The sequence below is a fragment of the Gadus macrocephalus genome, chromosome 4, assembly GCF_031168955.1.
Source record: "Gadus macrocephalus chromosome 4, ASM3116895v1".
Classification (NCBI taxonomy): domain Eukaryota; kingdom Metazoa; phylum Chordata; class Actinopteri; order Gadiformes; family Gadidae; genus Gadus; species Gadus macrocephalus.
Window position 1 is genome coordinate 6,236,991 of NC_082385.1, and position 24,098 is coordinate 6,261,088.

General features: G+C 43.5%; 3 protein-coding genes across 5 annotated transcripts; 2 read left to right on the top strand and 1 right to left on the bottom strand.

Moving 5' to 3' along the window:
- The first annotated feature begins 118 nt into the window (after window positions 1-118).
- On the top strand, window positions 119-1,549 carry mrps18c (mitochondrial ribosomal protein S18C). Its single transcript, XM_060049703.1, has 6 exons — window positions 119-259; window positions 556-608; window positions 700-783; window positions 895-952; window positions 1,042-1,101; window positions 1,351-1,549. The coding sequence occupies exons 1-6, from the start codon at window positions 127-129 to the stop codon at window positions 1,431-1,433; spliced, it is 471 nt and encodes a 156-aa protein (XP_059905686.1). The 5' UTR covers window positions 119-126; the 3' UTR covers window positions 1,434-1,549.
- abraxas1 (abraxas 1, BRCA1 A complex subunit) lies at window positions 1,438-5,470 on the bottom strand. Of its 3 annotated transcripts, XM_060049700.1 has the most exons (10): window positions 5,317-5,417; window positions 5,074-5,106; window positions 4,749-4,839; window positions 4,615-4,651; window positions 4,313-4,379; window positions 4,036-4,232; window positions 2,752-2,871; window positions 2,317-2,401; window positions 1,970-2,081; window positions 1,438-1,837 (listed from the first exon to the last, which is right to left on the bottom strand). In XM_060049700.1, the coding sequence occupies exons 1-10, from the start codon at window positions 5,395-5,397 to the stop codon at window positions 1,662-1,664; spliced, it is 999 nt and encodes a 332-aa protein (XP_059905683.1). In that variant the 5' UTR covers window positions 5,398-5,417; the 3' UTR covers window positions 1,438-1,661. The 3 variants fall into 3 exon arrangements, with proteins under 3 accessions (XP_059905683.1, XP_059905684.1, XP_059905685.1); XM_060049701.1 differs by lacking the exon at window positions 5,074-5,106 and having other exon boundaries at window positions 5,317-5,470; XM_060049702.1 differs by lacking the exon at window positions 5,317-5,417 and having other exon boundaries at window positions 4,964-5,082.
- A 518-nt stretch (window positions 5,471-5,988) lies between these two features.
- On the top strand, window positions 5,989-13,790 carry gpat3 (glycerol-3-phosphate acyltransferase 3). The gene is made up of 12 exons (XM_060049697.1): window positions 5,989-6,510; window positions 6,685-6,751; window positions 8,025-8,307; window positions 8,789-8,863; window positions 9,121-9,210; window positions 9,603-9,696; window positions 9,801-9,916; window positions 10,478-10,533; window positions 11,035-11,120; window positions 11,517-11,645; window positions 12,071-12,150; window positions 13,421-13,790. The coding sequence occupies exons 1-12, from the start codon at window positions 6,367-6,369 to the stop codon at window positions 13,557-13,559; spliced, it is 1,359 nt and encodes a 452-aa protein (XP_059905680.1). The 5' UTR covers window positions 5,989-6,366; the 3' UTR covers window positions 13,560-13,790.
- Window positions 13,791-24,098: the final 10,308 nt, after the last annotated feature.

The following is a 24,098-nucleotide window of genomic DNA, read 5'->3' on the forward strand; positions in this document are numbered from 1 at the left end:
GGAGACCTTTTTTATTTGATACATTAATTCAAAGTCACAATTCTGAAATTTAACAAATTAATCTTAAATAACGCAAAATATTAAAAGAAGAAAATAATCAGGCAATGTTTAACTATCGAATGGGACATGTTTGCAACGGAACTGACGTCAGATAACATCCGGCATAGTTTACCCATGCAAGTCCCCTGTCAGGTCAACATGTTGGGTTTTAGAGGAATTCAAACATTTAGGCACCTTTTTTTGCAGCGTGGAGCCACAAGTAAGATTCCTTATAATGTTTACGATAATCTGATAAAATTGACTGTGAAGTGTCGATCAGAGTAAAGAGCATACGTTGATTTCACTTAGTGGGACGCTAATGCTAGGAGTTACGAATGTCATTCAATTCTAAGACATCACAACATGCGTGAAGACAAAAATGACACTGAAAAAATGATGGCCTTGTCTTGATTATGGTATTAGAATGATAAAAGTCGAAGGCTCTAAATTGGCTTGAAACGTTCTTGACTGTCAATCTGCTATATGTGCAATGGTAAACAAGTGTCTCCATTTCAGGGCTACAAAGTTCATCCACGTCCGCAAATGTAACCCCAAAAAAGGACGACATGGTATGCCTTTAGTAAACTACTGATTGGTAATGAAAATTGCATGGACAGTTTTGTTTATATGCAATATGTCTAACCCTTACCCATCCATAAGCCTATACAGATGGAAAACCCTTTCAAGGAACCCCAGAAGGGGTGTATTCTCTGCAACACCACCGTGGATTACAAGAATATACAGGTATGTTATCTGTACTCTGCTGTCTTTTGGAATATATATGTCCAATTGAGCGGCCTGTGAAGTCTCTTTTATAAAGCCACATTGGTTTACTTATTATCCTTTCTCTTGCAGTTGCTTTCCCAGTTTATATCCCCACACACTGGTAGAATCTACGGCCGACACTTAACAGGTCAGGAAAGATGCATAAATCAAATATTTTCCTATTGTTTGGATGCAATGATATCTCTCTTATCTGGTTAATGTACTTGGTTTTTACAGGTTTATGTGGAAAGAAACAGAAGCAAGTGTCCAAAGCTATCAAAAAAAGCCACGCAATGGGTGAGTCTTCTTTTGAGCCACTATATTTTGAGGGGATCCTGGTTTGAATACAGTAAACAACCATTTAACCAAAATGTAAAAGATTATACAATGGTTGTATTGATTTATGGTTGTCCCATCGATTCCAAATATGGACACCTTTGGCATTTCCATCTAAATTCACCTGTGAATACATTACATGGCAAGGTCTTTTTTCAAGATATTTTACTGTGGATACATATTCCACTTATATTGTCGTTTCATTTTCAGGTTTCATGTCAGTGACCCACAAGCACCCGCAGTTTATGAAGGATCCCAACATCTGTGCTGCAAAAACTTTGAGTGGTGCATAAAATGTTTAGTTTATTATTTCTTTATTAAAGTAAAAGCTCTGAATGAATTGTTATGTCTGCCCTTTGCTTATTGATTATTTTGTTGATCAATAAATGTATTTGAATTCATAAAATAACATTTGTATGATCTCTTTGAAAAGTTGTTCAATGCGTTGTTAATGCGCCTTTTTGTATTGGCTAATCAAGGTCCCATGCAAGGGCATCTGAGTGGACCACTGTCATGTCGTGCTACGGCTCAGGGTCAACGTGTGGGCAAGGGGTCGTTGGATGGGGCGGGAGGCTCTCTGCCACGGGGACGCCGTGAAGGGTTAAAGTCTGTGTCTGGAACAGGGGAGAGTGAGGGAAGAGGCTCTTCAGGGAATTTTCCAGCAGCAAGTTCTCTCTGATCGAAGGCCTGAGGACATCTGGTGAGGGAGAGGACATTGGACACCTTTAACATTTGTCAAATTACAGAATGAAACAAGGTCCCATTAAATGTTTAGTTTTTTTTACCGAAATAAATGTACAGAGTCCTGAAGATGTTAGTTAAAAAATACCTTTTTCTGGGATAAGGGACTTCTTCTTGGAGATGAGTTTCCTGAGAGCAGTCAATTGGGCCCGCAACGTCTGGACCTCCTGTTCGCTCTTCTCTACCTTCTTGCATTCCTTCTGTTGATGGTGAAGCACACGACACCAGTGAAGACCAAAGCCACTGACAACTCGTCATAATGTACCAAAATATCCTTAAAGGGCGCCTTAAGTTTACGTTCTTAAATTGATTAAGCCAGTGGACTTTTCCAAATGGCAGGCTGAGATGTCACAAACAGGTTGATTCTGAAATAGGTTGTGGTAGCTAACAAACACATACCTGTGTGTGAAATAGGGGCACTTTATTATATCTTACCTGCAGTTCGGCCTGCATCGAGCTGTTCATTTTGTTAATCTCCATCACCTCTCTTTGTGTGTCGTCCGGAGAGAAGAACTTGGATCTTTTGGGACAAAACAATCGAGTAAACGGCCACAATTATACACATTAAAGAATACACATTATGGATAAACACGTATTGATCTGTACGTACATTATTCAAGTATTTTCATTAACAGTATCCTTTATCACATCTTAAAGTGATGGAGAACAATCAAGAATATCAAGATTGGGGGAAAAAAATAGAATCTTCTGCAGCAAGGCATAGCTTCTAATATAATAAACAACTAGAAAGGGTGCAGGTAGCTATAGGATTCAGAACGAAGGTAAGCATTTTATTTTATTATGATTAGTGTTAGTACATACAAGTTACATTAGCGATATACAAGTAGATGAAGGCCTCGGACCACCTACTTGTGTTTCTGCACAACGCGATGGTAACCGGCGGACGAACAGGGTGCGTAGGACGTCCGATACACCACGTCCTCCAGGGAACCCAGGTTACTGACGACCACAGGAACATTATGGAAGCGTCTAGGGGTGAAGGAAACACACGTTCAGCTACAGCAATGTAGACCTCTCAGATCTGTTTTAAAGAGCACCTAATATGCTTTTTTGACTTTTATGACCTATAAACGTTGTTATAATGACTGATAGTCATGTTCAACCATACCAATGTGTCAAATAATGACGTACGTGCATTTAGACGTATTCCCTGCTGACCGTCTGGGGTGGCTGTGCAGAGTGCTAAACACTAGGGACGCCGGTCGCGATTCACTTGTTCAAATTTCCGGGATTTATCTACGTAGAACATTCCGGATTTTCCATGTATGGTAATGCTGCAACATGCTCTTCCGGAAGGTAACCAATCACACAACGGAGTGGGGTTGGCAGGAGGGGGCGGAGAAGGACGAAGCCGAGTGTTGACAGAGAATGCTGAAAGCACCCAGATGAGAGGAAGAGTTTCCCGAAAATCAACATAGTTTTTTGTGCTGTGATTCGTGTCAGGTTTCTATATAGGATTCAATAATAAGAAATTAAGACCAGAAAAGTAGTATAATAGGAGATCTTTAAGGTCTTATTCATACGTCCGTTGTATTATTTAAATTGAATATTGAATAGACGTGGTATGCTGTAGCTCAATGGGTAGAGTGTGATATTAACACTCAAAAGGGTCAGGGGTTTGCATGTAGAGGGTTAGGGTAGCACGCTGAAGGATGCCTGCAGGTAGAATGCAGACATTGGGGTTCAACCCAGAACCTTCCGGCTGGCGGTCACCACTAGCACAAGCCTCCTAACCACTAGACTTCCTTTTACTTCATAGCTACTTCTGGGGGGAAGCGGCACAGAGCCTGGGTTGGAAACGTTGCAAGAGGCGGAGTTACGCCTTGTTTCCTGTGTCATTACGGAGATATTTTACAGTAGAAAACTAATTTGTGCGAGTATGAGCTTTTAGAAGGGGGAGTTTAATATGTCTACAGTGTTGATTTGAAGCCTATCCAGACACTTTCATACAGAGTACTATGGCTGGCCCAGATTGTGTTTGCCAATTACAATCTTACCGATCCCCACCTCCTGCAACATGATTGGTCGAAACCAAGATGAAGCAAAAGAAAGTAAAACATTAGTTTACCCCAGATTTGAGGATGTCTGTCATCAGACCTGACATGCATCCCAAGTCTGATGTGTGGGACATACCTGTTGAGTGACCTGAAGGTGGCGAATTCGGTTTCATGGGTGGAGCAGGCAGACGTGACCTCGCTTGGCGTCAGCAGGAGAAAGATCAGATCGGGATTGGCCACGGCGTTCTTCAGGTTTTCATGGACCAGCCTTTCCCGCAAGGTCATTCTCTGCTCGGTGTTCCTGCGCTGTCTGTACCAGCCAATTAAATGATCCTAACATGAAACGTATCACATATTAAAACAGATTGTGTTTGACTTACTTACTAATTCATGACAATGTTCTATTGACTCACCTGCCTATTGTCTGGCATCATCTTCCTTAATACAACCATATCCACCTCCCCTGCGCCATTGTAAAATCTTTAGACAGACACAAACCCTCAGCATTAATGAATGAATTTCAAACATTTTGAAAATGTGCGTTAGCTTTTAAACAGAAAAAGACAAGCCCTTGGCGCGGCTTTAGGGTCAGTGTTGGGTTGACATTTATTACACTTCCACCATATGTGTTTCGTAATTTGTGTCGTGATGATTATTTTATTTCATAAATAATTGCAATATAATACCGAGATACATAACTAATCTCAATACTTACTTATTCAGTCTGTTGCATGGCAAGTGTTTTTGAACATCTGGAAGGAAAGTTGAATAAAAGTCAACGTTATATTTATTTCAAGGTGGGAGTCAGTTGCATTTGGTGGATAATGAAGGTGAAGATACCTCACTTACGAATTGTGTGCTCAAAATAAACATGATCGTTGGTAGAATCAGTGATGGCTCTTTTCTCTTCTTCTTTGCTTTCTCCAAGAATGAATCCCTCCTAGGAATTAATAACAGGTAAACCATCAATACGAACGACTATCAATATCACCGTTTTTAAATCCACTTCACCCCGATGTTAGTCCGTTTCTACGATATTATGTTATAATAATATATATTATTACATTAATTTGTCCTCAACTTCCTTATGGACTCGCATTTTGTTACATGTAGAACTGGCTGCTATTTCACTCTGAAGGGAGAAGTTGATTAACCTATATTATATTTAAACGACCCTTAACCATGAGTAGTACTCCTTATCCACAACCTGAAACCAGAAGCACATGAAACTAAAAGTGTTTCCTGTTAAACGAGTAAGTAAATATTTAACTTCTGCTCCTTGTGCCAACTAAACTCCACCTGATGATGATATTTATCTAAACAACGCTGGCAAAAGACAGGCAGGTCACTAACCACATTTAACATTTGAATAACATTGTTTATTAAGGAACAGTAGATGACAGACTGGTGAACTTACTGCATCTGAGTCTGTGTTTAGATGTTGAAACATCACCGAGGAGAGAACAATCCCTGGCATGTAAACAGTGGAGTCCGCCATTCTTGAATCAAATGCTTCCCTAGCGCGCGCTGTAATAAACGACATTACCCAGAAGCCCCCCGGAGGCGTGCAAAAGAACTACAACCTGGAAACTTAACACGCTCTTTTGGTTTATTAGCCAACAAATTGTAACAATTTAGACTTTAATGTTTCTCACATGATAGCACTAAGATCACAAATAAGTGCAGTATAAGGAGATTATAATGTTATCATAATGATGCAAAGCCATTTTAGGTCATGGCCTCGCTAATAATTTATAAACTTGAAAGATATAACATATACCGCAACAAACATCTACATTTTCCAAGATTCTCCAGAACCTCAATAGGCACCGTTTGATAACGGGATTTACCCTGGTTCAAACACCTGTCTCTTTACCTTTCCTGCTGATTCGTTTTAGAGTGAGATTTCAATACTAAAAAAAACTCGGTAAAAATAAATAAATACAACTTAAACAATTGTGAGGGAAAGGTGTTTTTTCATGAATCCATGGTTGGAATGTGTGTTTATACACACACGTTGTTATGTTGTCAAACACCAGAATTCAGCTGACCTCGGTCCAAGACCCCTGATTGGCTGAGAGTGTAGCGGTCCCCAGACCGTTAATGTCCAACTTTTCACCAGGACTGTTTTGCCTCTGAGCTCTGAAAGCTTTGCACTTGGACTTTTCGGTCTCTTTTCGGAAATATATGACTCATTAATTCAAGACGACGAACGAAGAATATATAATGGATTTTTGCAGCATGGGCGTTGTCCATTTTCTAGATCCAACTTTCCCAATATGATTTTTATGCAAGTGTGGAATATGCCCCTTTAACTCTGTGGCATTTCCTTTTGCATTGTGCTGTCTAGCACTTACTTCCTACGATTATACCAGAGGGACTCCTTTCAGTGAAATCCATTTGGATCGCAAAGACGACTTTTCTCGGGTGTCTCGGTGTGTAAACGCGGTACGTCCGGCGGGTCTCGATGGAGGACCCCTGGGGTACAGCTCTTGCCCTGTTCCAGGTGTGGATATCAGTACTTTTGTGTCTCGTCATGCTACCTGCGATGTTCGGTCTCTCCCTGGGCGTCACAGGGGTCTATATTCAGATATTAGTCCAGATTTTAGAGGTGAGTAGTAGACATATGCTTTTATTCCTCCCCCAATGTCTAATTTTTGTATGATGGATATTGTAGCGTCAAGGAGGCAGTGGGACAACATAAAGGCTAACAGAACGTAGTCAATATTCTGAAAAGATGGTATGTCGACTCAAAGATTGTAAACTACACCTTTCTTTTGGACAGTGGGCCACGCTAAGAATCCAACGAGGACGCAAAGAGAAGCCCAGTGTGCCTATTCCCCTGCCCAACGGTGAGAATACAAACTGATCCGTAGTAGTAAAACCTGTTGGGTTTACAGGCATCCCAATGTGTTCGGGTAATAATTAATTATGTGTCGCATGTGACCGAGGCATAACGTCCTCTTGTGTGTTGAGGGTTTTAATTCAGTTCTAGAGGCTGACGATGACACTGCTCATGTGACTGTGTGTCAGTGTGTGTGTGTGTGTGTGTGTGTGTGTGTGTGTGTGTGTGTGTGTGTGTGTGTGTGTGTGTGTGTGTGTGTGTGTGTGTGTGTGTGTGTGTGTGTGTGTGTGTGTGTGTGTGTGTGTCTTAGAATGTGTGTGTGTCTGTGTGTTCTTTACAATAGTCAGTTATTGCTGTCCACCAACGCTGGCTCTCATTCCAGCAATATAACACACTGTGTGCCTTGGGTCAGTGATGCAAGCCCTAGTTACACAACCGCAGCACAATATTCAACTCATGCCCTCCCCACATGCAAATTACATTATGCTGTGTAAGGTAGTGTTTTTGTTTGAAAATGTACTTGCATCTGCTTTTTGCCAGAAAGTTATGGTTACGATCGGACAGGCCTGAGAGTTCAGGTCACACATATATTTTAAGAGTGGCAGCTGACAGAAAACTTGAACAGTTTTATGTTAATCTTAAGATTTAAAGAGAGGTAGGCTTTGTCGCATTCGGACAGTATCAGTCATATTGTGAACTGTTGAACAACTTACAGTAGGCCTACAACTTTGCAATAAAAAATATGAGCGGGCAAACTAAGCTCACCAACTGTCGCAAATTAATTGTGACTGTCACCATATGGATGCATTAAAGTTAAGACAAAATGGGACATGGGCCAAAGTCACCCATGGCCCTACTCTGTTGTATTAACCTGCGTAACACTTATGTGAAACTGTTGGAAACCTTGGACACTGAAATTCTGCGCTTTGAGAAAGAAAAATAAATAAGGAATGATTAAAATAAAGACGGATAGCGGTGCTTAAGTAAGTACGTTAGGTAGAGTATAAATAGAGGGAACGTGTATTGACTTGGATTTTCACCTCGCAGCCGAAAGGGCATGGATTCGATCCCCAATGTCTACAGGCGTCCTTGAGCAAGATGCATTGCATAATATAATAAACCAAAGTTGAGGCATTTAACAAATTGCGAAATTTAATATTCTTTCTATAATGGGCACTAGTAAAATAAGGTTTAGTGTTTCTGGAAGGTACCTCGGAGAGTTCTGTGGAAGTTTAGTATATCTGCGAGGTGTCTTGTAATGCAACGATTATGTCCCCCAGGGATCATACATCGAGACGGGGGCTCCATGGCACAGGAGATGCTGGAAGTGCGGGGGTCCCGGCCCGGAGGGGACTTTACCCTGGGAGACGTCTTCTACTTCTACAAGAAGGGCATGGAGAGCCTCGTGGACGACCAGGTCACACAGTGCTTCTCCTCCGAGGAGCTGGCCTCCTGGAACCTGCTCACGCGCACCAACCAGAACTTCCGCTACATCAGCCTCCGTCTCACCGTGATCTGGGGCGTGGGCGTCTTCGTGCGCTACTGCCTTCTCTTCCCCCTCAGGTTGGTGCGAGAATTGGGCCACATCCTGCCATCTTCGAGGGGAAAAAGCTGTATCGATAGGGGGAGGAAGGTGTCGATTGGGTGACTCCCAGATGAGAACGCTCTGGGTTTGATTCCTGATGTCTGCAGCCCAACGTGTAGGCATCCTTGGGCAAGACGCCCCGACCTGCCCTTGGGCAAGATGCCCCCCCGAATTCACTTACTCCCCCATCTGCCATCCGTCATCTGCTAAGCAAAATAGTTGAAGCAGTCATCTTTCACAAACATCTTGGCTTTTCAGAGAGTAAAAAGGGTTCTCTGTATGGTTTCACCCTCACACATATATTTCCAGAAGGTTTACCCAACGATGTATTTTACTTTGCAAAATAAAAACTCACACAATGTACATTTAACATATCCCATTCCTAGAAGGTTGAGGAAGTGGGTAATTTGTTTTCTGCATGTTAACTTCAGTAAATGTCTCCCCTCATCTGTCTGGTAGGATTACACTGGCTACCATTAGCTTCACCTGGCTGGTAATCAGCACTACACTGGTGGGGTTTCTACCTGAGACCAGGTACAACATAACACTGAACATCACTCTCTCTCTCTCTCTTCCATCATATAACTAGGTTAACCAGGTTAATCACTCACTACGGTTTATGGTTTTAATACTGTATCCCTTGTGATGCTTGTGTATGCATGTGTTTTTGTGTTGTGTGTGTTTTTGTGTGTGTGTGTGTGTGTGTGTGTGTGTGTGTGTGTGTGTGTGTGTGTGTGTGTGTGTGTGTGTGTGTGTGTGTGTGTGTGTGTGTGCGTGTGTGTGTGTTGCAGTGCAAAGCATTGGCTCAGTGAGGTGGCCCATCTGATGTTCTACAGGATCTGTGCCCGGGGTCTCTCTGCCACCATCCGCTACCATAACAAGTGCGTGCACGGGTCGTCACATGCATGTTCTCCGTGCACGGTGCACGTATCACATGCACAGTGCACGGAGAACATCGCATCACATGCACAATGCACAGATTGCTTTTTCTTTATTAGAACCTGTTATTCATACCTTATAAATGTTACATACGTGTACTTCAGTTCTCGTTGTTCACGTCAGTTATCGTTATGTGCTATTTCATTATTTTATTATTATTTATTATTATTATTATTATATAATAATAATAATAATAATAATAATAATAATATAATATATATAATCTATATTATTATTATATTTTTGTAGTTATTATTATTAACTACAAAAAGCAGAGAACATCAACGGTGTCTTTTCACACGTTAAATTAACGTTGTTCCTGATGTTTTTGTAGAGAGAACCGACCAAAGAAAGGCGGCATTTGCGTGGCGAACCACACGACGCCGATCGATATAGTCATACTGGCCAACGACAGATGCTACGCAATGGTGGGTACCGTACCGTCTGATTGGCCGGTTGAAGACGTACTGGGCGTTTTTCATTGGTCAGCCGTGTAGTAAGTGTCATGCTATTGGTCTGTTGTGGTGCTAAGGTGGGCCAGGTTCACGGGGGCCTGATGGGGGTCATCCAGAGGTCAATGGTGAGGTCGTGTCCCCACGTGTGGTTTGAGAGGACGGAGATGAAGGACCGCAACACTGTCACCAACAGGTGAGAACCGACCGGCAGGTGAGACGCTGTACAGATGGAGGACTAAAAGGCGTTTTGATATTCTGGTTAAAGGTCAAAGTAGTATTCTCTGTTGGTAACAAAAGGGACAAAGGAGCTGGTTTTTCTGATATTAAATAATTCTAATTGGGCTGGAAATGTTTGGCTGGTCCTCCAAGACAAATTAGGGATGGATGTGTAACTGTATAGCCCTAATTAAAATAACTTCAACTTCAACTCCAACGCCAACATGTACGATGATGGCACACACTCAACACACAAACACACACAACCACACACCCACACACACAGAACCACAACCACAACCACACACACACACACACACACACACACACACACACACACACACACACACACACACACACACACACACACACACACATACAATACCTCAGCCAGTCTATCTCTCATTTCCTTAGAATATATTTATATGCACTTTATTTTGAAGATCGGCCGATATGATCGAATGGTCATTTTTTACTTCCTTATATCGGCATCGTGCCCAAAAATGTAGTATCAGTCAGGTTCTATTATGTGTTAAAGGTTGAGAGAACATGTGACCTGTGAGGACAAGCTGCCAATCCTGATCTTCCCTGAGGGTAAGGGTCCACCATGTTTATACGTCCCACAATGCAACAGCACGCTTACACACATTCTCACACACACACACACACACACACACACACACACACACACACACACACACACACACACACACACACACACACACACACACACACACACACACACACACACACACATACATACATTCACAGACACACACACACACACACACACACACACACACACACATACATTCACAGACACACACACACACACACTCACACAAATACGCACACACACACAACCACACACACACTTGAACAATCTCACATACACACACACGCACACACACATACACACACATGCGAACAATCTCACATGCATACACACACACACACACACACACATACACAACCATGCAAACAATCTCACATGCATACACACTCACACACACAAAAACACACATACATACAAATTCATAGTTGGGCAATTGGTGTAAGTTTGGTTCATATCATAGAGCAACGATGTTTCAACAGGAACCTGCATCAACAACACATCCGTCATGATGTTTAAGAAGGGAAGCTTTGAGATCGGAGGGACTATTCACCCTGTGGCCATTAAGGTAATGAATGATACCATGAGGATAATGAGTGTACAGTTAATTGATCATTAAGCTACTGCCGGGATAATGAGCATACTGTTGATTTCACTGTAATGACGAGCGTAACGATCGATCTGGCTGCGTCTGTCTTCATTCTTTCGGAACAGGATGTTTTTATAAGAGGTCTTTTAAAGAGCTTCATCTCTGTTTAGAAGGCATGGCGGCCATTAGGTTAGTAACAAAGTGGGAGTGGACGTCAGAAGCAGGGACGACCAGACTTTATAATTGACTTAAAAGCTCTCCCGAAACAATGTAATGGGTTTCAATAGATTCTCTTTTCCCCCCACTTTTGCTGTCTCTCAACTCCAGTTGAGAATAAAAAATGATGTTTGGTTTGTTCTTTGTCTGCGTCGGCAGTACGACCCGCGGTTCGGAGACGCGTTTTGGAACAGCGCCAAGTACAACATGGTCAGCTACCTGCTGCGGACGATGACCAGCTGGGCCATCGTGGTCAACGTCTGGTACCTGCCCCCCATGACCCGACTGGTACGTGGTGGTGGTGGTGGGGGGGGGGGGGCGGGGGGGGCGGGGGCAGGTGGTCCGCCCTCCCATTCAGAGTCAGAGTGCTTTAAACCTACGAGTTCTCTGCTCAAGATAGATAGGAGTGGAGAAATATAAAATGAGTGTAAGAAAGTAAAAGTAAAAAGGACGAAAACCAAAAATATGCCATGCCAGACATACTTGAAAACACACATTAATCCACAAAAGATACACATGCATGAAATGATCACCACTATAAAGTGGCTGAAGCTTATGTCTTGCACATTAAATATTCAATATCAAAGGTATTGCAATATTGCACATTTCAACAATCGTAATATTGATCACATTGATTATGGCATGTCGGGGTAAGCTGAACATTGCTCTTGGTCTCTGATTGGCTCACCTCTCTCTCTGCCCTCCTGTGATAGGACCAGGAGGATGCCTCTCAGTTTGCCCAGAGGGTGAAGTCAGCCATCGCACTAAAGGGCGGTCTCATAGACATGGCATGGTAAAGAAAAGACGTACTAATACAACTTTTGAACACTTTGTGGTTGCTTTACCTTCCTACGGGTACTGTGACCTATGCGTTACGCATTGTGCCGTATATTTGATATCAGGTCTTATATACATAACAGATCTTATGCATCTCTAACTCCAGGGACAGGTCTGAAAAGGGCGAGGGTGTATAATATATAAATACTAGTTATTAGTTATTAGTATTTTATGTTAATAGAGTGTGTGTCACGGTAATGTGTCGCTGCAGGGACAGCAGTAATAAGAGTATATGCTATATTACCACGGTATATATCGTGATTGAGTGTCGCTGCTGGGACAGTAGTTCTGAGAGTATATACAGTATGGTAATAGTAATGTACAGTGATATGAGCTTTGATCCATGCCTCCAGGGACAGTTGTTAGTAGTATATACAGTATGGTAATAGTACTGTACAGTGATATGAGCTATGATCCATGCCTCCAGGGACAGTTGTTGGTATTATATATGGTAATAGTACTGTACAGTGATATGAGCTATGATTCATGCCTCCAGGGACAGTTGTTAGTATTATATACAGTATGGTAATAGTACTGTACAGTGATATGAGCTATGATCCATGCCTCCAGGGACAGTTGTTGGTATTATATATGGTAATAGTACTGTACAGTGATATGAGCTATGATTCATGCCTCCAGGGACAGTTGTTAGTATTATATACAGTATGGTAATAGTACTGTACAGTGATATGAGCTATGATTCATGCCTCCAGGGACAGTTGTTAGTAGTATATACAGTATGGTAATAGTACTGTACAGTGATATGAGCTATGATTCATGTCTCCAGGGACAGTTGTTAGTATTATATACAGTATGGTAATAGTACTGTACAGTGATATGAGCTATGATCCATGCCTCCAGGGACAGTTGTTGGTATTATATATGGTAATAGTACTGTACAGTGATATGAGCTATGATCCATGCCTCCAGGGACGGTTGTTAGTATTATATACAGTATGGTAATAGTACTGTACAGTGATATGAGCTATGATCCATGCCTCCAGGGACAGTTGTTAGTAGTATATACAGTATGGTAATAGTACTGTACAGTGATATGAGCTATGATCCATGCCTCCAGGGACAGTTGTTAGTAGTATATACAGTATGGTAATAGTACTGTACAGTGATATGAGCTATGATCCATGCCTCCAGGGACAGTTGTTAGTAGTATATACAGTATGGTAATAGTACTGTACAGTGATAGGAGCTATGATCCATGCCTCCAGGGACGGCGGACTGAAGCGGGCTCGGGTGAAGGACTCCCTGAAGGAGGAGCAGCAGAAGATGTACAGCAGTATGATCGTAGGACCAGACGGACCTAGCGACCTAGCTGCTATTTCTCCACTCCTCGACTTACAGGACTAAAGCCGACTTTATGACTAGTAGAGCATACCGGAACACACCGGAACACACTGGGCCACATTTTTTTTTTATGAAAGACTGCAAAAAATGTTACACTTCGTCTATTTGTAAGAATGTGTGAACATTCTCATTGTAAATGGTTCTCTTGTGGTGATTGTTATGATATTGTTAGCTGTTTTTGGTATTGAGACTTTTAAATGTACATTTTGAGCAAAATATATTATTTTACCTGTACTTTGGAGCGTTAAAACCCTAAATCCCAGATCTCTTTTTTTCACATGATATGATATCTTACAGACAGATAATAATTATATGTCTTCCTTTTGATCTGGAACATTTCAAGAATTTAGGTTCTTGATATTTCACGACATGGTGTGAGTTCTGATAAACATTTCAAAATGTATCAGTGGTGCCGTGTTCGTACCAGTAGGAGGCAGTGTTTACTTACATGATGTGCCTTTGAATAATATTGGCCTATTCAACAGACTGCCTTATAGACTTGGGTAATGTCTCCTGACGTCAACAAGATGAATTAATCAAAAGTTTTGAAATTAAAATTATATATTTAACCTTAGCCGCTGATAATAATCATCTGCGACTTCCATAGACAAAAGATATACTGAATAAGAGAAAAACTAATTCACAATTGAATCCCGACTTATCGCCTAATAGCCTACTAACGCTCGATGTTGACATCGGTCTTATTTACTCATGAAAAAACCGACTCATTAAAAACTCAGAATCATGCATGTAGCCCTAATAATAAAAAGAAAACAGCCGGCTTGTATATTTTATTTAGGCCTATCAAATCTAAAACGGCATAATTTATACATTCTTATTCGATTTTCTTATGGGATGCAGATATTCCAATATTATAGCTTCCTATATTTATCTGTTTAAAACCTGATGGAAAATGTGCGAGAAAGTTGTCTAAAGGCCTAATCCCTGTACCCGGACAGTCAACCCGCAAGCTTCCTTAAAAAAGAAAAGAAAAAGCTGCTTTATTACAATATATATTTTTGTAAGTGTGACAGAGGAAACTGCAACAAAAAAAAAAGATAGAGAAAAAAAAATCGGGAATTGTGCAGCAGATGTGTAGGCGCGACATGTTTAGTGTGACCGTCCTTTAATAAAGAAACCAGAGACTGTGAAATAGCGCCGAGTGATTCCTGCACACACACACACACACACACACACACACACACACACACACACACACACACACACACACACACACACACACACACACACACACACACACACACACACACGAACACACAAAAAACACAATGTGGCAGTCAGAGAAGGGGCTCACACACTCCACAGGCTCTGTGTCTCTCACGGTGAGCCCCCCGTCTATAATAACACTCCGGCTCACGGTTTCAATTGCTTGAACAGAAATGTTTGTTCTCCCCTAACAAGATAGTGAATTATTAATAGGATCTAAAGCCCCGTTTTATAACCCGATTTCTTGAGGTGGGATCCGTGGCGAGCCGTGCTCAGCCACACCATTTACTCTTGATGTATGTGTCTGCACATCTTTATATCCAATTGAATGTGATTCGGATAGATTTCAAAGATACATCATAAAAAGCCATCGAGGTGACCCCTGTTTAGGGCCCACATCACTGTGGACTACTGTGTATGTCTCAATATATGTTGATTGGGTTAGCGCACTTATTGTTCTTTCTACTCTCGAGTGATCCATACAAACGCAATGCAGGTAAGGCCTACACTATAAGTTAATATGAATACATTTTTTCCGAAATCGAATCACTCTTCCCAGAGAATGTAGTCCAGGGATGGAGGGGGGAGGGGAACATCATTTTAAATCACCGTTTGCTGGGAATAGAGCAGTTTTGACCAGCGGCTAAATGACTGACTGCGCTTTTTTTCTCTCTTTCCAAAGACCTGCATTACTTTACAAACATAACGACTTTAAATAGACATGTTCTTCCTCCCGGTCCCTACAGTTGCTCCTGGGGGAAGGCCTGCTGGGGAGAGAGCAGACCCATCACGAGCGAGGAACCTCTCAAAGCGTGACGCGCAGATTGAACACAACTCGGTGCCCCCATAACCGCTGGCCGGCTGGAGACGTCCTGTCCGAGCGCTCCCGTGTCGAGCGCTATAAACAGTTTTTGAATTATGGTCTGCGATGATCTGAGAGATATTAGCTCCGTTCAGAGCGGTGCATCTAGGCTATCAGCACTGGGAATCGGTGCGATTCAAATTAAAGATGCAATTGCACAGATTACCTTATGATCATTAATGAATATAGGCCTATAAGACTTCATAACACATTAATTTAGCAAGCAGTGCATGAGACGTTCTTCAAATAGGACGTCAAATAAAAAAATTGGTATTGCCTATTCATATATTTCCATTTACAGATAAAACAGCACTTGCCTATACCACATTTAATTTATAATATTTGATAAATGAAAAAACCTCAGATGATAACAATTTATCTGAAATGATTGAGCAGATGACTAGTGTTAATCCATCTGTATCTGCTCATTACTTGACCTATGCTTAAAGGTAGGTTATGATTTAGGCCAGAGTATGGGATATAGGATTAAGGGCATAGGGAATGCATAACATAAATTCGCAGCTAAAGTGATTCCACGGCTACTGTGGTAGTCAACCCGTCAGAGGGAAGCCAAGACTAAACCGCGTTCACCGAGGTGACTTTACACACCAACCAATCTCAGTTGTATACAAATACACACATTTACAGCTCGATCCAGCTCAATACTTGCACAGCAACACAAAGTGAAACAAAGTTTTATCCGGAGGACAGGTCCGTTCGGAAGGCATTTGTGTGTGCTCATGTGGAAGAGGATGTCTGTAGGCTTGTGAGTGTGTGTGTGTGTGTGTGTGTGTGTGTGTGTGTGTGTGTGTGTGTGTGTGTGTGTGTGTGTGTGTGTGTGTGTGCGTGCGTGCGTGCGTGTGTGGTGTGTGTGTGTGCATGCATGCGTGCGTGCGTGTGTGTGTGTGTGCTTCTGTGTGTGTGTGTTTTTTCTGTATATTTCTGAAGGTGTGTGTGTGTGGGTGTGTGTGTCTGTATGTGTGTGTGCCTCTGGAAATGCATAGTGTGCGTGTGTGTGTGTGTGTGTGTGTGTGTGTGTGTGTGTGTGTGTGTGTGTGTGTGAGAGGGACATAGGACTAAATCAATGAACGCTCTGATCTGCATATACTAATTGCTATAGCTGTGATTGGTCAGAATTGATTATTTTGTTCCGTTTTGATTGAGCTGCAATTGAGTCTAAAGTTCCTCAAGTGTGGAACTCATTGGTTTGCACTTGCATTCCAGATTGTTTCAAGATTCCAGTTGATTATCGGGTATTAAGAAAATAATTATGTACGCGATGATGTCCAATGGAAAACATCATGATAATACATTGCATAATTTATTAAGCATAATGATTTTGTTTTTGATTCATGCACATACGTACGTGCGCAAACACACACCCAGATTGTCATGCAACATTATAGACCAGATCCTAAATCCTTTAACAAAGTGATTGTGTGCTTTTCCTCCGCGATAAAAACCTCAAGAACTCATGAAAAATGCCCTCCGGAGAGGTCCATGAAGGTGTCAAATTACAAACTACTCTTTGACCTTGGCTCCGTGTGCCTCAAAAGGTGTTTCTCCCTTTATTGACAGAGAGGTAGAATCCCACCTTGATGGTTGTGGGTCTTCGCTGACGGCCGCCAGCCTCCCTCTGATTACTTTTGTTTCCAGGTCACCTCCCATCTCTGCCTGCAACTTTTTCAATTTCTCTGGGCTTGTTGTATGAAGACACAAGGAATTACTATCATGCGCTGCCAGACGCACTGTGTGTGTGTGTGTGTGTGTGTGTGTGTGTGTGTGTGTGTGTGTGTGTGTGTGTGTGTGTGTGTGTGTGTAAATATACATGTGAGGGCTGACACAAAAAAAGAGTACAAACAGTACAAAAGAAAGACCCCACATTCAGATCTGCTCAGTGCATTTCTTGGGGGCCATCGTTTGATGATCTTGTCATGGTGATGGAAAGACACACACAAATACACACACACACACACACACACACACACACACACACACACACACACACACACACACACACAGTTCATCAAAGGAATAATCAAATCAACGTCCCGGTTCATTAATATGAAATTATCTCTGCGTGAAGATTAATTGCGTTAAACTTATGAACGTGTGTTTTTTTTAAACGAATCCACACGCGTGCGCAGCATAGAAGGGCTGGGTGTGGGGGGGCCTGTGTGTGTGTGTGTGGGGGGGGGGGGGGGAGGCAGGCTAGAGAGAAATGATAGATTGTGAGGCCGGTGGTGATGAATGGAGAAAGCAGAGGAACTAAATTGAAAGTGTACTCATCCGTTCTCCCCTCGCCGCTAATGATAAATTGAGCATGTCACGGTGAACAATACGCGCTATATACACGTTAAAAGCCCACCCCCCCCAGACGGCGAGGGGGCTTGGGGGTGGGGGGGACGGACGGCTTGGCGGTCGTCAGGTAGCAACGTGACCGGGGGACCGCCAGGCCGGAAGAGGAGGATGGGGGGGGGGGTCCGTCACGGTAGGCGGTGAGGTTCCTCTGTTATGGATGCTCATGTTATTATGATCATCCATATGTCCAGTGTGTTATTATGACTCTATGCATCCATTGGATGTAAGGGGTTGGAGTTGTGTTTGAGTCCCAGGCGAAGGGTTCTGAGTTGAGAGCCCGATGGACTGCGGTCTAACCTGTACCTTCGCCCAAAGCCCACCCGCTCCTTCAGGAGGCCCCTGTAGAAGGCACTCTGAAGAACGTTGGATATAAAAAGTATCTGCAAAACGACCTCGACTAAAAAACCTTGTTGTTTCCCTTTCACCCTGTCCGGCTATTCGTCAAATGTGTTCTGAGTGTTTAATGCCCTGGAGGGGTTAACATCCAGCTGTATTCGTCGCGAGAGTGAAGCGATAGACACCTTCCCATGAATGAACGGGAATCAAACTGTGTATTTTGTTTTCAGGAACCAATGTGTCAGGCGAAGGGCAGCCCAGAGTTACAGATGATCCGGCTGATGTATTAGGCCCGCACCTGGCCTGGCGCCATCTGGGGGGCCCTGCCAGTCGTGGCGGAGAGGAGACGCTCGCTCTCTTGTTTCTCCGTCTCCTATTCACACCAGACGGAATGACAAGATCACTGATGGCATCTTGCACTAGTACTTTAAGCGGGATATCTGGATAACTCCGGGCAATATCTACAGCCACTGAAGAATGGTAATTAGGAAATAGGGAGATGGCTTTCATACTGATGAAGTATTAACTTTGACACTATTCAGAATTTTTTGTAACTATGTTTGTTTTAAAATTTGTTGTGGCATAGTACTCTCTGGAATGGTCGGTACAGGAGCCAATGTGTGTCTAAAACTATTTTCCTATACTGGGAAAATAAAGTTGATCTAAATTCTTAGATAGAGAATTAATTTCAAAGAGAAATGACGTTGAATGATTTTTAATTCTCTCCGCAGGTTCATATTTGGCGAGTCCATGCAAATGTTTCGCATCAGTGCTCCCCTCTGATCATCTCTCTGGAGCAGAGTGTTTCATTTGTCTTTCCTCCCAACCGAAACCACCACCTTTTCTACATCACCACCACCACCTCCTCCACTACCTCCACCACAATCTCCTCCACCACCACATCGTCCTCCTCCACCCTCACCACCACCTTCTCCATCACCAACTCCACTTCCTCCACCTCCTCCAATACCACGCCACAAGCACCCACAAGCACCACCGCAACATCCTCCTCCACCTCCCTCGCCACCATCAACTCCTCCACCTCCACCACCACCACCACCACCCCCTCCAACCCCCCCAAGGCCTGCTCCACTACTTGCACCAACCCCAACCCAACCCCAACCCCAACCCAACCCCAACCCCAACCCCACCCCAACCCACCAGCCCCAACCCCATCCCACTGCAACCTAGCATCAACAAAAAGATAACCCAGCCCAGCACAGAAGCTCTCTCTCTGTAGCTCAACTTCTGCTTTTCTTTTTCAAACAAACCCGTTTTAATTTCTCCGCCCATCGCCCCCCACCCCTGCGCCCCGCCCTGGCGGACAACGTTGATGGATGACGTTTTAATGCGGCTCAATGTTGTTTTTTTTACCAAACGGGCGAGGGGGGTAAAAAACGACACGTTCTGACTTCATTGCAATGATGGCGCCCGACGCACAAACGTGTGACGGCGGGAGCGGCGCCCGTGAATAATGTCCGCCGCGCAGCAGATGTTGCCTCCGCACAAACCAATTCCTCCGATAAGATTTGCGGCAAGATTAATTGGCTACAGCTGTTTCATGGCCCACTGCAATCTTAATACATTTATGATAAGTTTAAAAGCTCGGAAGAGGCAGAGTGTGCGCGTGTGTGTGTGTGTGTGTGTGTGTGTGTGTGTGTGTGTGTGTGTGTGTGTGTGTGTGTGTGTGTGTGTGTGTGTGTGTGTGTGTGTGTGTGTGTGTTGGGGACGGGGAGGGAGGGTGAGAGAGAGAAGAGGCTTTATTCCTACATCTGGATTCATATCCTCTCCGTCAGATTGATCATTAGCTCTGAGGCCCGTCGTCATTATCCTGCAACAGTGGGTTCCCTCTCCTCTTTATAATCTCGCTCTGCCTTTCCTTCACTCTTCCTCTCGCCCCGTCTCTCTTTCTGTCTCGCTGCCTCCCTCTCTTTCTTACTCTCTCTCTCTCTCTCTCTCTCTCTCTATGCCCCCCTACTCCTATCCCTCCCCTCCATCTCTATCTATCGCCCCTCTCTGTCTGTTGTCAGCTCTTCGTCTCTCCCTCCCTCTCTCTCTCTCTCCCTCTCCCTCTCCCTCTCTCTCTCTCTCTCTCTCTCTCTCTCTCTCTCCCTCTCCCTCTCCCTCTCCCTCTCTCTCTCTCTCTCTCTCTCTCTCTCTCTCTCTCTCTCTCTCTCTCTCCCCCGCCCCCCATCTTTTTCTGCCTTCCATTCCCACATCTTTCTGTCCTCTCTTCTCTCCTCCCTCTCTGTCGCGCTGTCCCCTCTCTTTCTCTCTCTTCTCCTCCCTGCCCCCCCCCTCTTTCTCTCATCATCCCGCCTATATTTTCCCATTCATTCCCACCCCCCACCTCTCTTCCTCTCCCCCCCCCCCCCCCCGACACACACACACACACACACCACACACACACTTTTGAGTGAGCAAATTATTCAGATTTGTGCAATGACTTGTTTTCATTTTTCTTACCCCCCCCCCTCCCCTTCCCGTCCCCTGGGGAGTGGAAATTGAACGTGACCTTGCGCGACCCCTATCTATTACTCAAGCTAAATGCGCTGAATACGAGCGGAGGGTCTCATTCTGACGGAGCTAGGGGGGATTAAACACGCGGGGTCTCTGTTGAAAGAGGGGACGCGACCCCATCCCGGGTCCCACTGTATGGAACACTGTAGCGCCGTGAAGAAAGACCGGGCGGAGGAGGAGGAGAGGCGGAGGAGGAGGAGGAGCGAGGAGGTGGGTGAACCATATTGGGCGCCTGATAAAGATCTATTTGGAGGTTCGCCGCGGAACAAAACGGAATCATGTTCGGCGCTCTCGTGGCGGTCAGGAGGCCACGGCGCGACAGGACAGTCGGTTAAGAGACGGGAACACTTTGGTGTTGGAAAGTTCCCCCCCGACACACACCACACACACACACACACACCCACACACACACACACACACACACACACACACACACACACACCACACACCACACACACACACACACACACACACACACACAATGAGGAGGATTGTCAAGGGTTTTAATTTGGTGGCAGTTGAAGAGCTTTGGATGCATTGTGCTCAGTGTGAATTAAAGAGAGAACCCATGTGGATAATCTCTGAGACCGCTGGGAAATTAACATGCGTTTTCTTTTTTCCCAATGTGACTTCTGTTTGGTCAAAATCATAAAATTATAGAATATATGTGATGAAGTATTAGTATATATACACACAAGTTACGGATATCATCGGCCAAGGCTGTATCATTTAATAATTGTATTAATTTGTAATGGATGGTTAGGACTAACCACCCACACACCTAGTGGTAGCATGGGGTCCATTTAATGAATGATGATAATATAAACCATGAGTGGTGTTCATTAAAAAGTGTCCTTTTTATGATAGGCTTTGTTGCACAGTTTCGTTTCCCTGGTGTTTTCACCGTACGGTTCGGTTTTGACAGCTCACACAGCCTGACAGGTCTTAGCAATACGTATCCCTGGCTAAGCAGGATCACAGGCCCCCTTAACCCTAATCTCACCTGACACACGGAACATTAAACAAGACACATTATTCTGTAAAAGAACAAAACCTTTAGTCAATACATTCCAATGATTTATACTTCTGATGCAGAATAATTATGGTTTAATGAATTTTCAAGCGTCGTAAGCGGCGTTTTAGCAGAGAGTTTTCATTTGTTAGGTTTGCAATAATTGGATTAAATCACTAATTGGTTCATTTGGTTAATTAAATATCTGTTCTCTGCTCATTATGGTGAAATAATTAAGTTCATAAACTTAATGTTGTGCCTCTACCTTTGGCCTTATTTTGTATTATTTTGTATATTAAGTGCTTACCAATACATCGAGTTTAGTAGATTAAAGTGCTAAATCATAAATCATTCACACCCTTACAGAATTGCACGTAAAAAAAGCATATTAATTTCAACAAAGTTAATGAAATTCCACTTGTTGCTTTTTCTATATGCATATAGTTTGTATATTATCAGGAATAGGATGGGTTAGGGTTACTGGGTTGAGCTCCAACGTTCACAGTCTCCTGCTGGCCTAGTAGAACCTCTATCTCCTCATTAAAGACATGTATCCCAAACCCAATGCATCACTGCCATCATTTCGGATGGAAGCATCATCAACAGACATATAATAAAATACAAGATCAAATAAAAATATTTACATATAATTACTTTGTACAGTAACAGCGTTTGCCACCTAGCATGGAGGTCAAGAGGGCTAGTTAGAACAGATTTAAGAACGAGGAAGCTGAACTCTGTTTGTAAGGGGGGCCCAGAAGGGGGGCCTAGACCACATCACCCCCTACCAACGGCCCCCCTTCTCCTCATCCTCCTCCTTACCTCCTCCTCCTCCTCCTCACATCCTCCTCCTTACCTCCTCCTCCTTACCTCCTCCTCCCTCCTCACATCCTCCACCACCTTTCTCCTCACCTCCCCCTCCACCTCCTCTTCCTCTTCCTCCTCCTCCTCCTCCACCTCCTCCTAACATGACCCTGCAACCAACCATTTACATTTGAACCATTCAGCAGACATCCTTCATCCACAGCAGCCTCCCAGTGACTTCAGGGCCTCTCACAGGTACAGAATTTCTACCACACTCTGTGCCAGACTCGGTACCTTTGGGCTTGGGAGTCCCAACAGTCTCCCAGCCTCTAGTCTAGGATCCTCACCTCCCCCCCCCCCCCCCCCCCCCCCTTCCCCCTGTAGAACCAACAACAGATACCTGCTGTCAGGGCTGAGGAATGGCGGGCGGTCCTCAGCGCGTGCCTCATTCTTAGCAGATTATTTACTTTGAATGGACGAGGGGGGGCTGGGGATAGACTTAATACAGGCTCACACAGGGGCCTGATGTAAGGGCTCGCTGAAACACCGCTGGCGCATCGGCCGGGCTGCAGATAAATCCTATCGGTTTCACTGAAGCTTAGCTGGAGAAAAAAGGGGTTTACTATACAGTGCAGAGAGAGAGAGTGAGAGTGAGAGTGAGAGTGAGAGTGAGAGTGAGAGTGAGAGAGTGAGAGTGAGAGAGAGAGAGAGAGAGAGAGAGAGAGAGAGAGAGTGAGAGTGAGAGTGAGAGTGAGAGTGAGAGAGAGAGAAAGAAAGAAAGAGGGAGAGAGTCATCTGGTGATGTACCTTGCTTGATAATAATATGCTGCCTCTTTTGAGAGTCCTGTCAAGTCTATTCACACACATGTATATGCATATGTGTATGTGTTTGTATATATATATATGTATATGTGTGCATATACATTTAGATTTTTACCATTTTTAATATATACACATTTAAAAAATCATAAATATGTAGTAGGCTGTATGGATCTAAATGAGGCCATTTATTTGCGTTTGGTGATATTAATATTCATGATCAATCATGGACGTGCGGACACCAAGCAGCTGTAGCACTTGGGTTATTTTATGATGGTTATTAATAATAACCTAACCCCCGCCATAATGACACGCCTCACGCGTTCAACCCGTATATCTCTGAACTCTTAATGACCAAAAAGTATTAATTCCCACGCTGTTCTATTATTAATATCCTGCGCGGAGACAAAGAACCAATATTAATGTAAGGCCAATGTAAAGAGAGAGCCATTCATTTGGGCATGTCGTCGTTGTCTTGTTTAAACCGTGTGTGATAAGGCCTTTCGTTTCAATTTAAATACGAAATACATTTTTTATTGCTGACTTATGCAAAGCTACAGTTTGAGGGATAATTGCGCCCCTTGTACGGTCTGTGATCGGA

Bases quoted from the DNA above. Each gene is read 5' to 3' on its own strand.
- abraxas1 (XM_060049701.1), bottom strand. From the start codon at position 5,442: ATGTCGTTTATTACAGCGCGCGCTAGGGAAGCATTTGATTCAAGAATG. The intron at 4,233-4,312 runs GTGAGTCAATAG...GTTTCATGTTAG, and splicing joins TGATGCCAGACAATAGGCAG to GATCATTTAATTGGCTGGTA. The intron at 2,872-4,035 runs GTATGTCCCACA...CTTCACCCCTAG, and splicing joins ACCTTCAGGTCACTCAACAG to ACGCTTCCATAATGTTCCTG.
- mrps18c (XM_060049703.1), top strand. From the start codon at position 127: ATGTTTGCAACGGAACTGACGTCAGATAACATCCGGCATAGTTTACCC. The intron at 953-1,041 runs GTCAGGAAAGAT...TGGTTTTTACAG, and splicing joins CTACGGCCGACACTTAACAG to GTTTATGTGGAAAGAAACAG. The intron at 1,102-1,350 runs GTGAGTCTTCTT...TTTCATTTTCAG, and splicing joins CAAAAAAAGCCACGCAATGG to GTTTCATGTCAGTGACCCAC.
- gpat3 (XM_060049697.1), top strand. From the start codon at position 6,367: ATGGAGGACCCCTGGGGTACAGCTCTTGCCCTGTTCCAGGTGTGGATA. The intron at 8,308-8,788 runs GTTGGTGCGAGA...TCTGTCTGGTAG, and splicing joins TGCCTTCTCTTCCCCCTCAG to GATTACACTGGCTACCATTA. The intron at 10,534-11,034 runs GTAAGGGTCCAC...ATGTTTCAACAG, and splicing joins AATCCTGATCTTCCCTGAGG to GAACCTGCATCAACAACACA.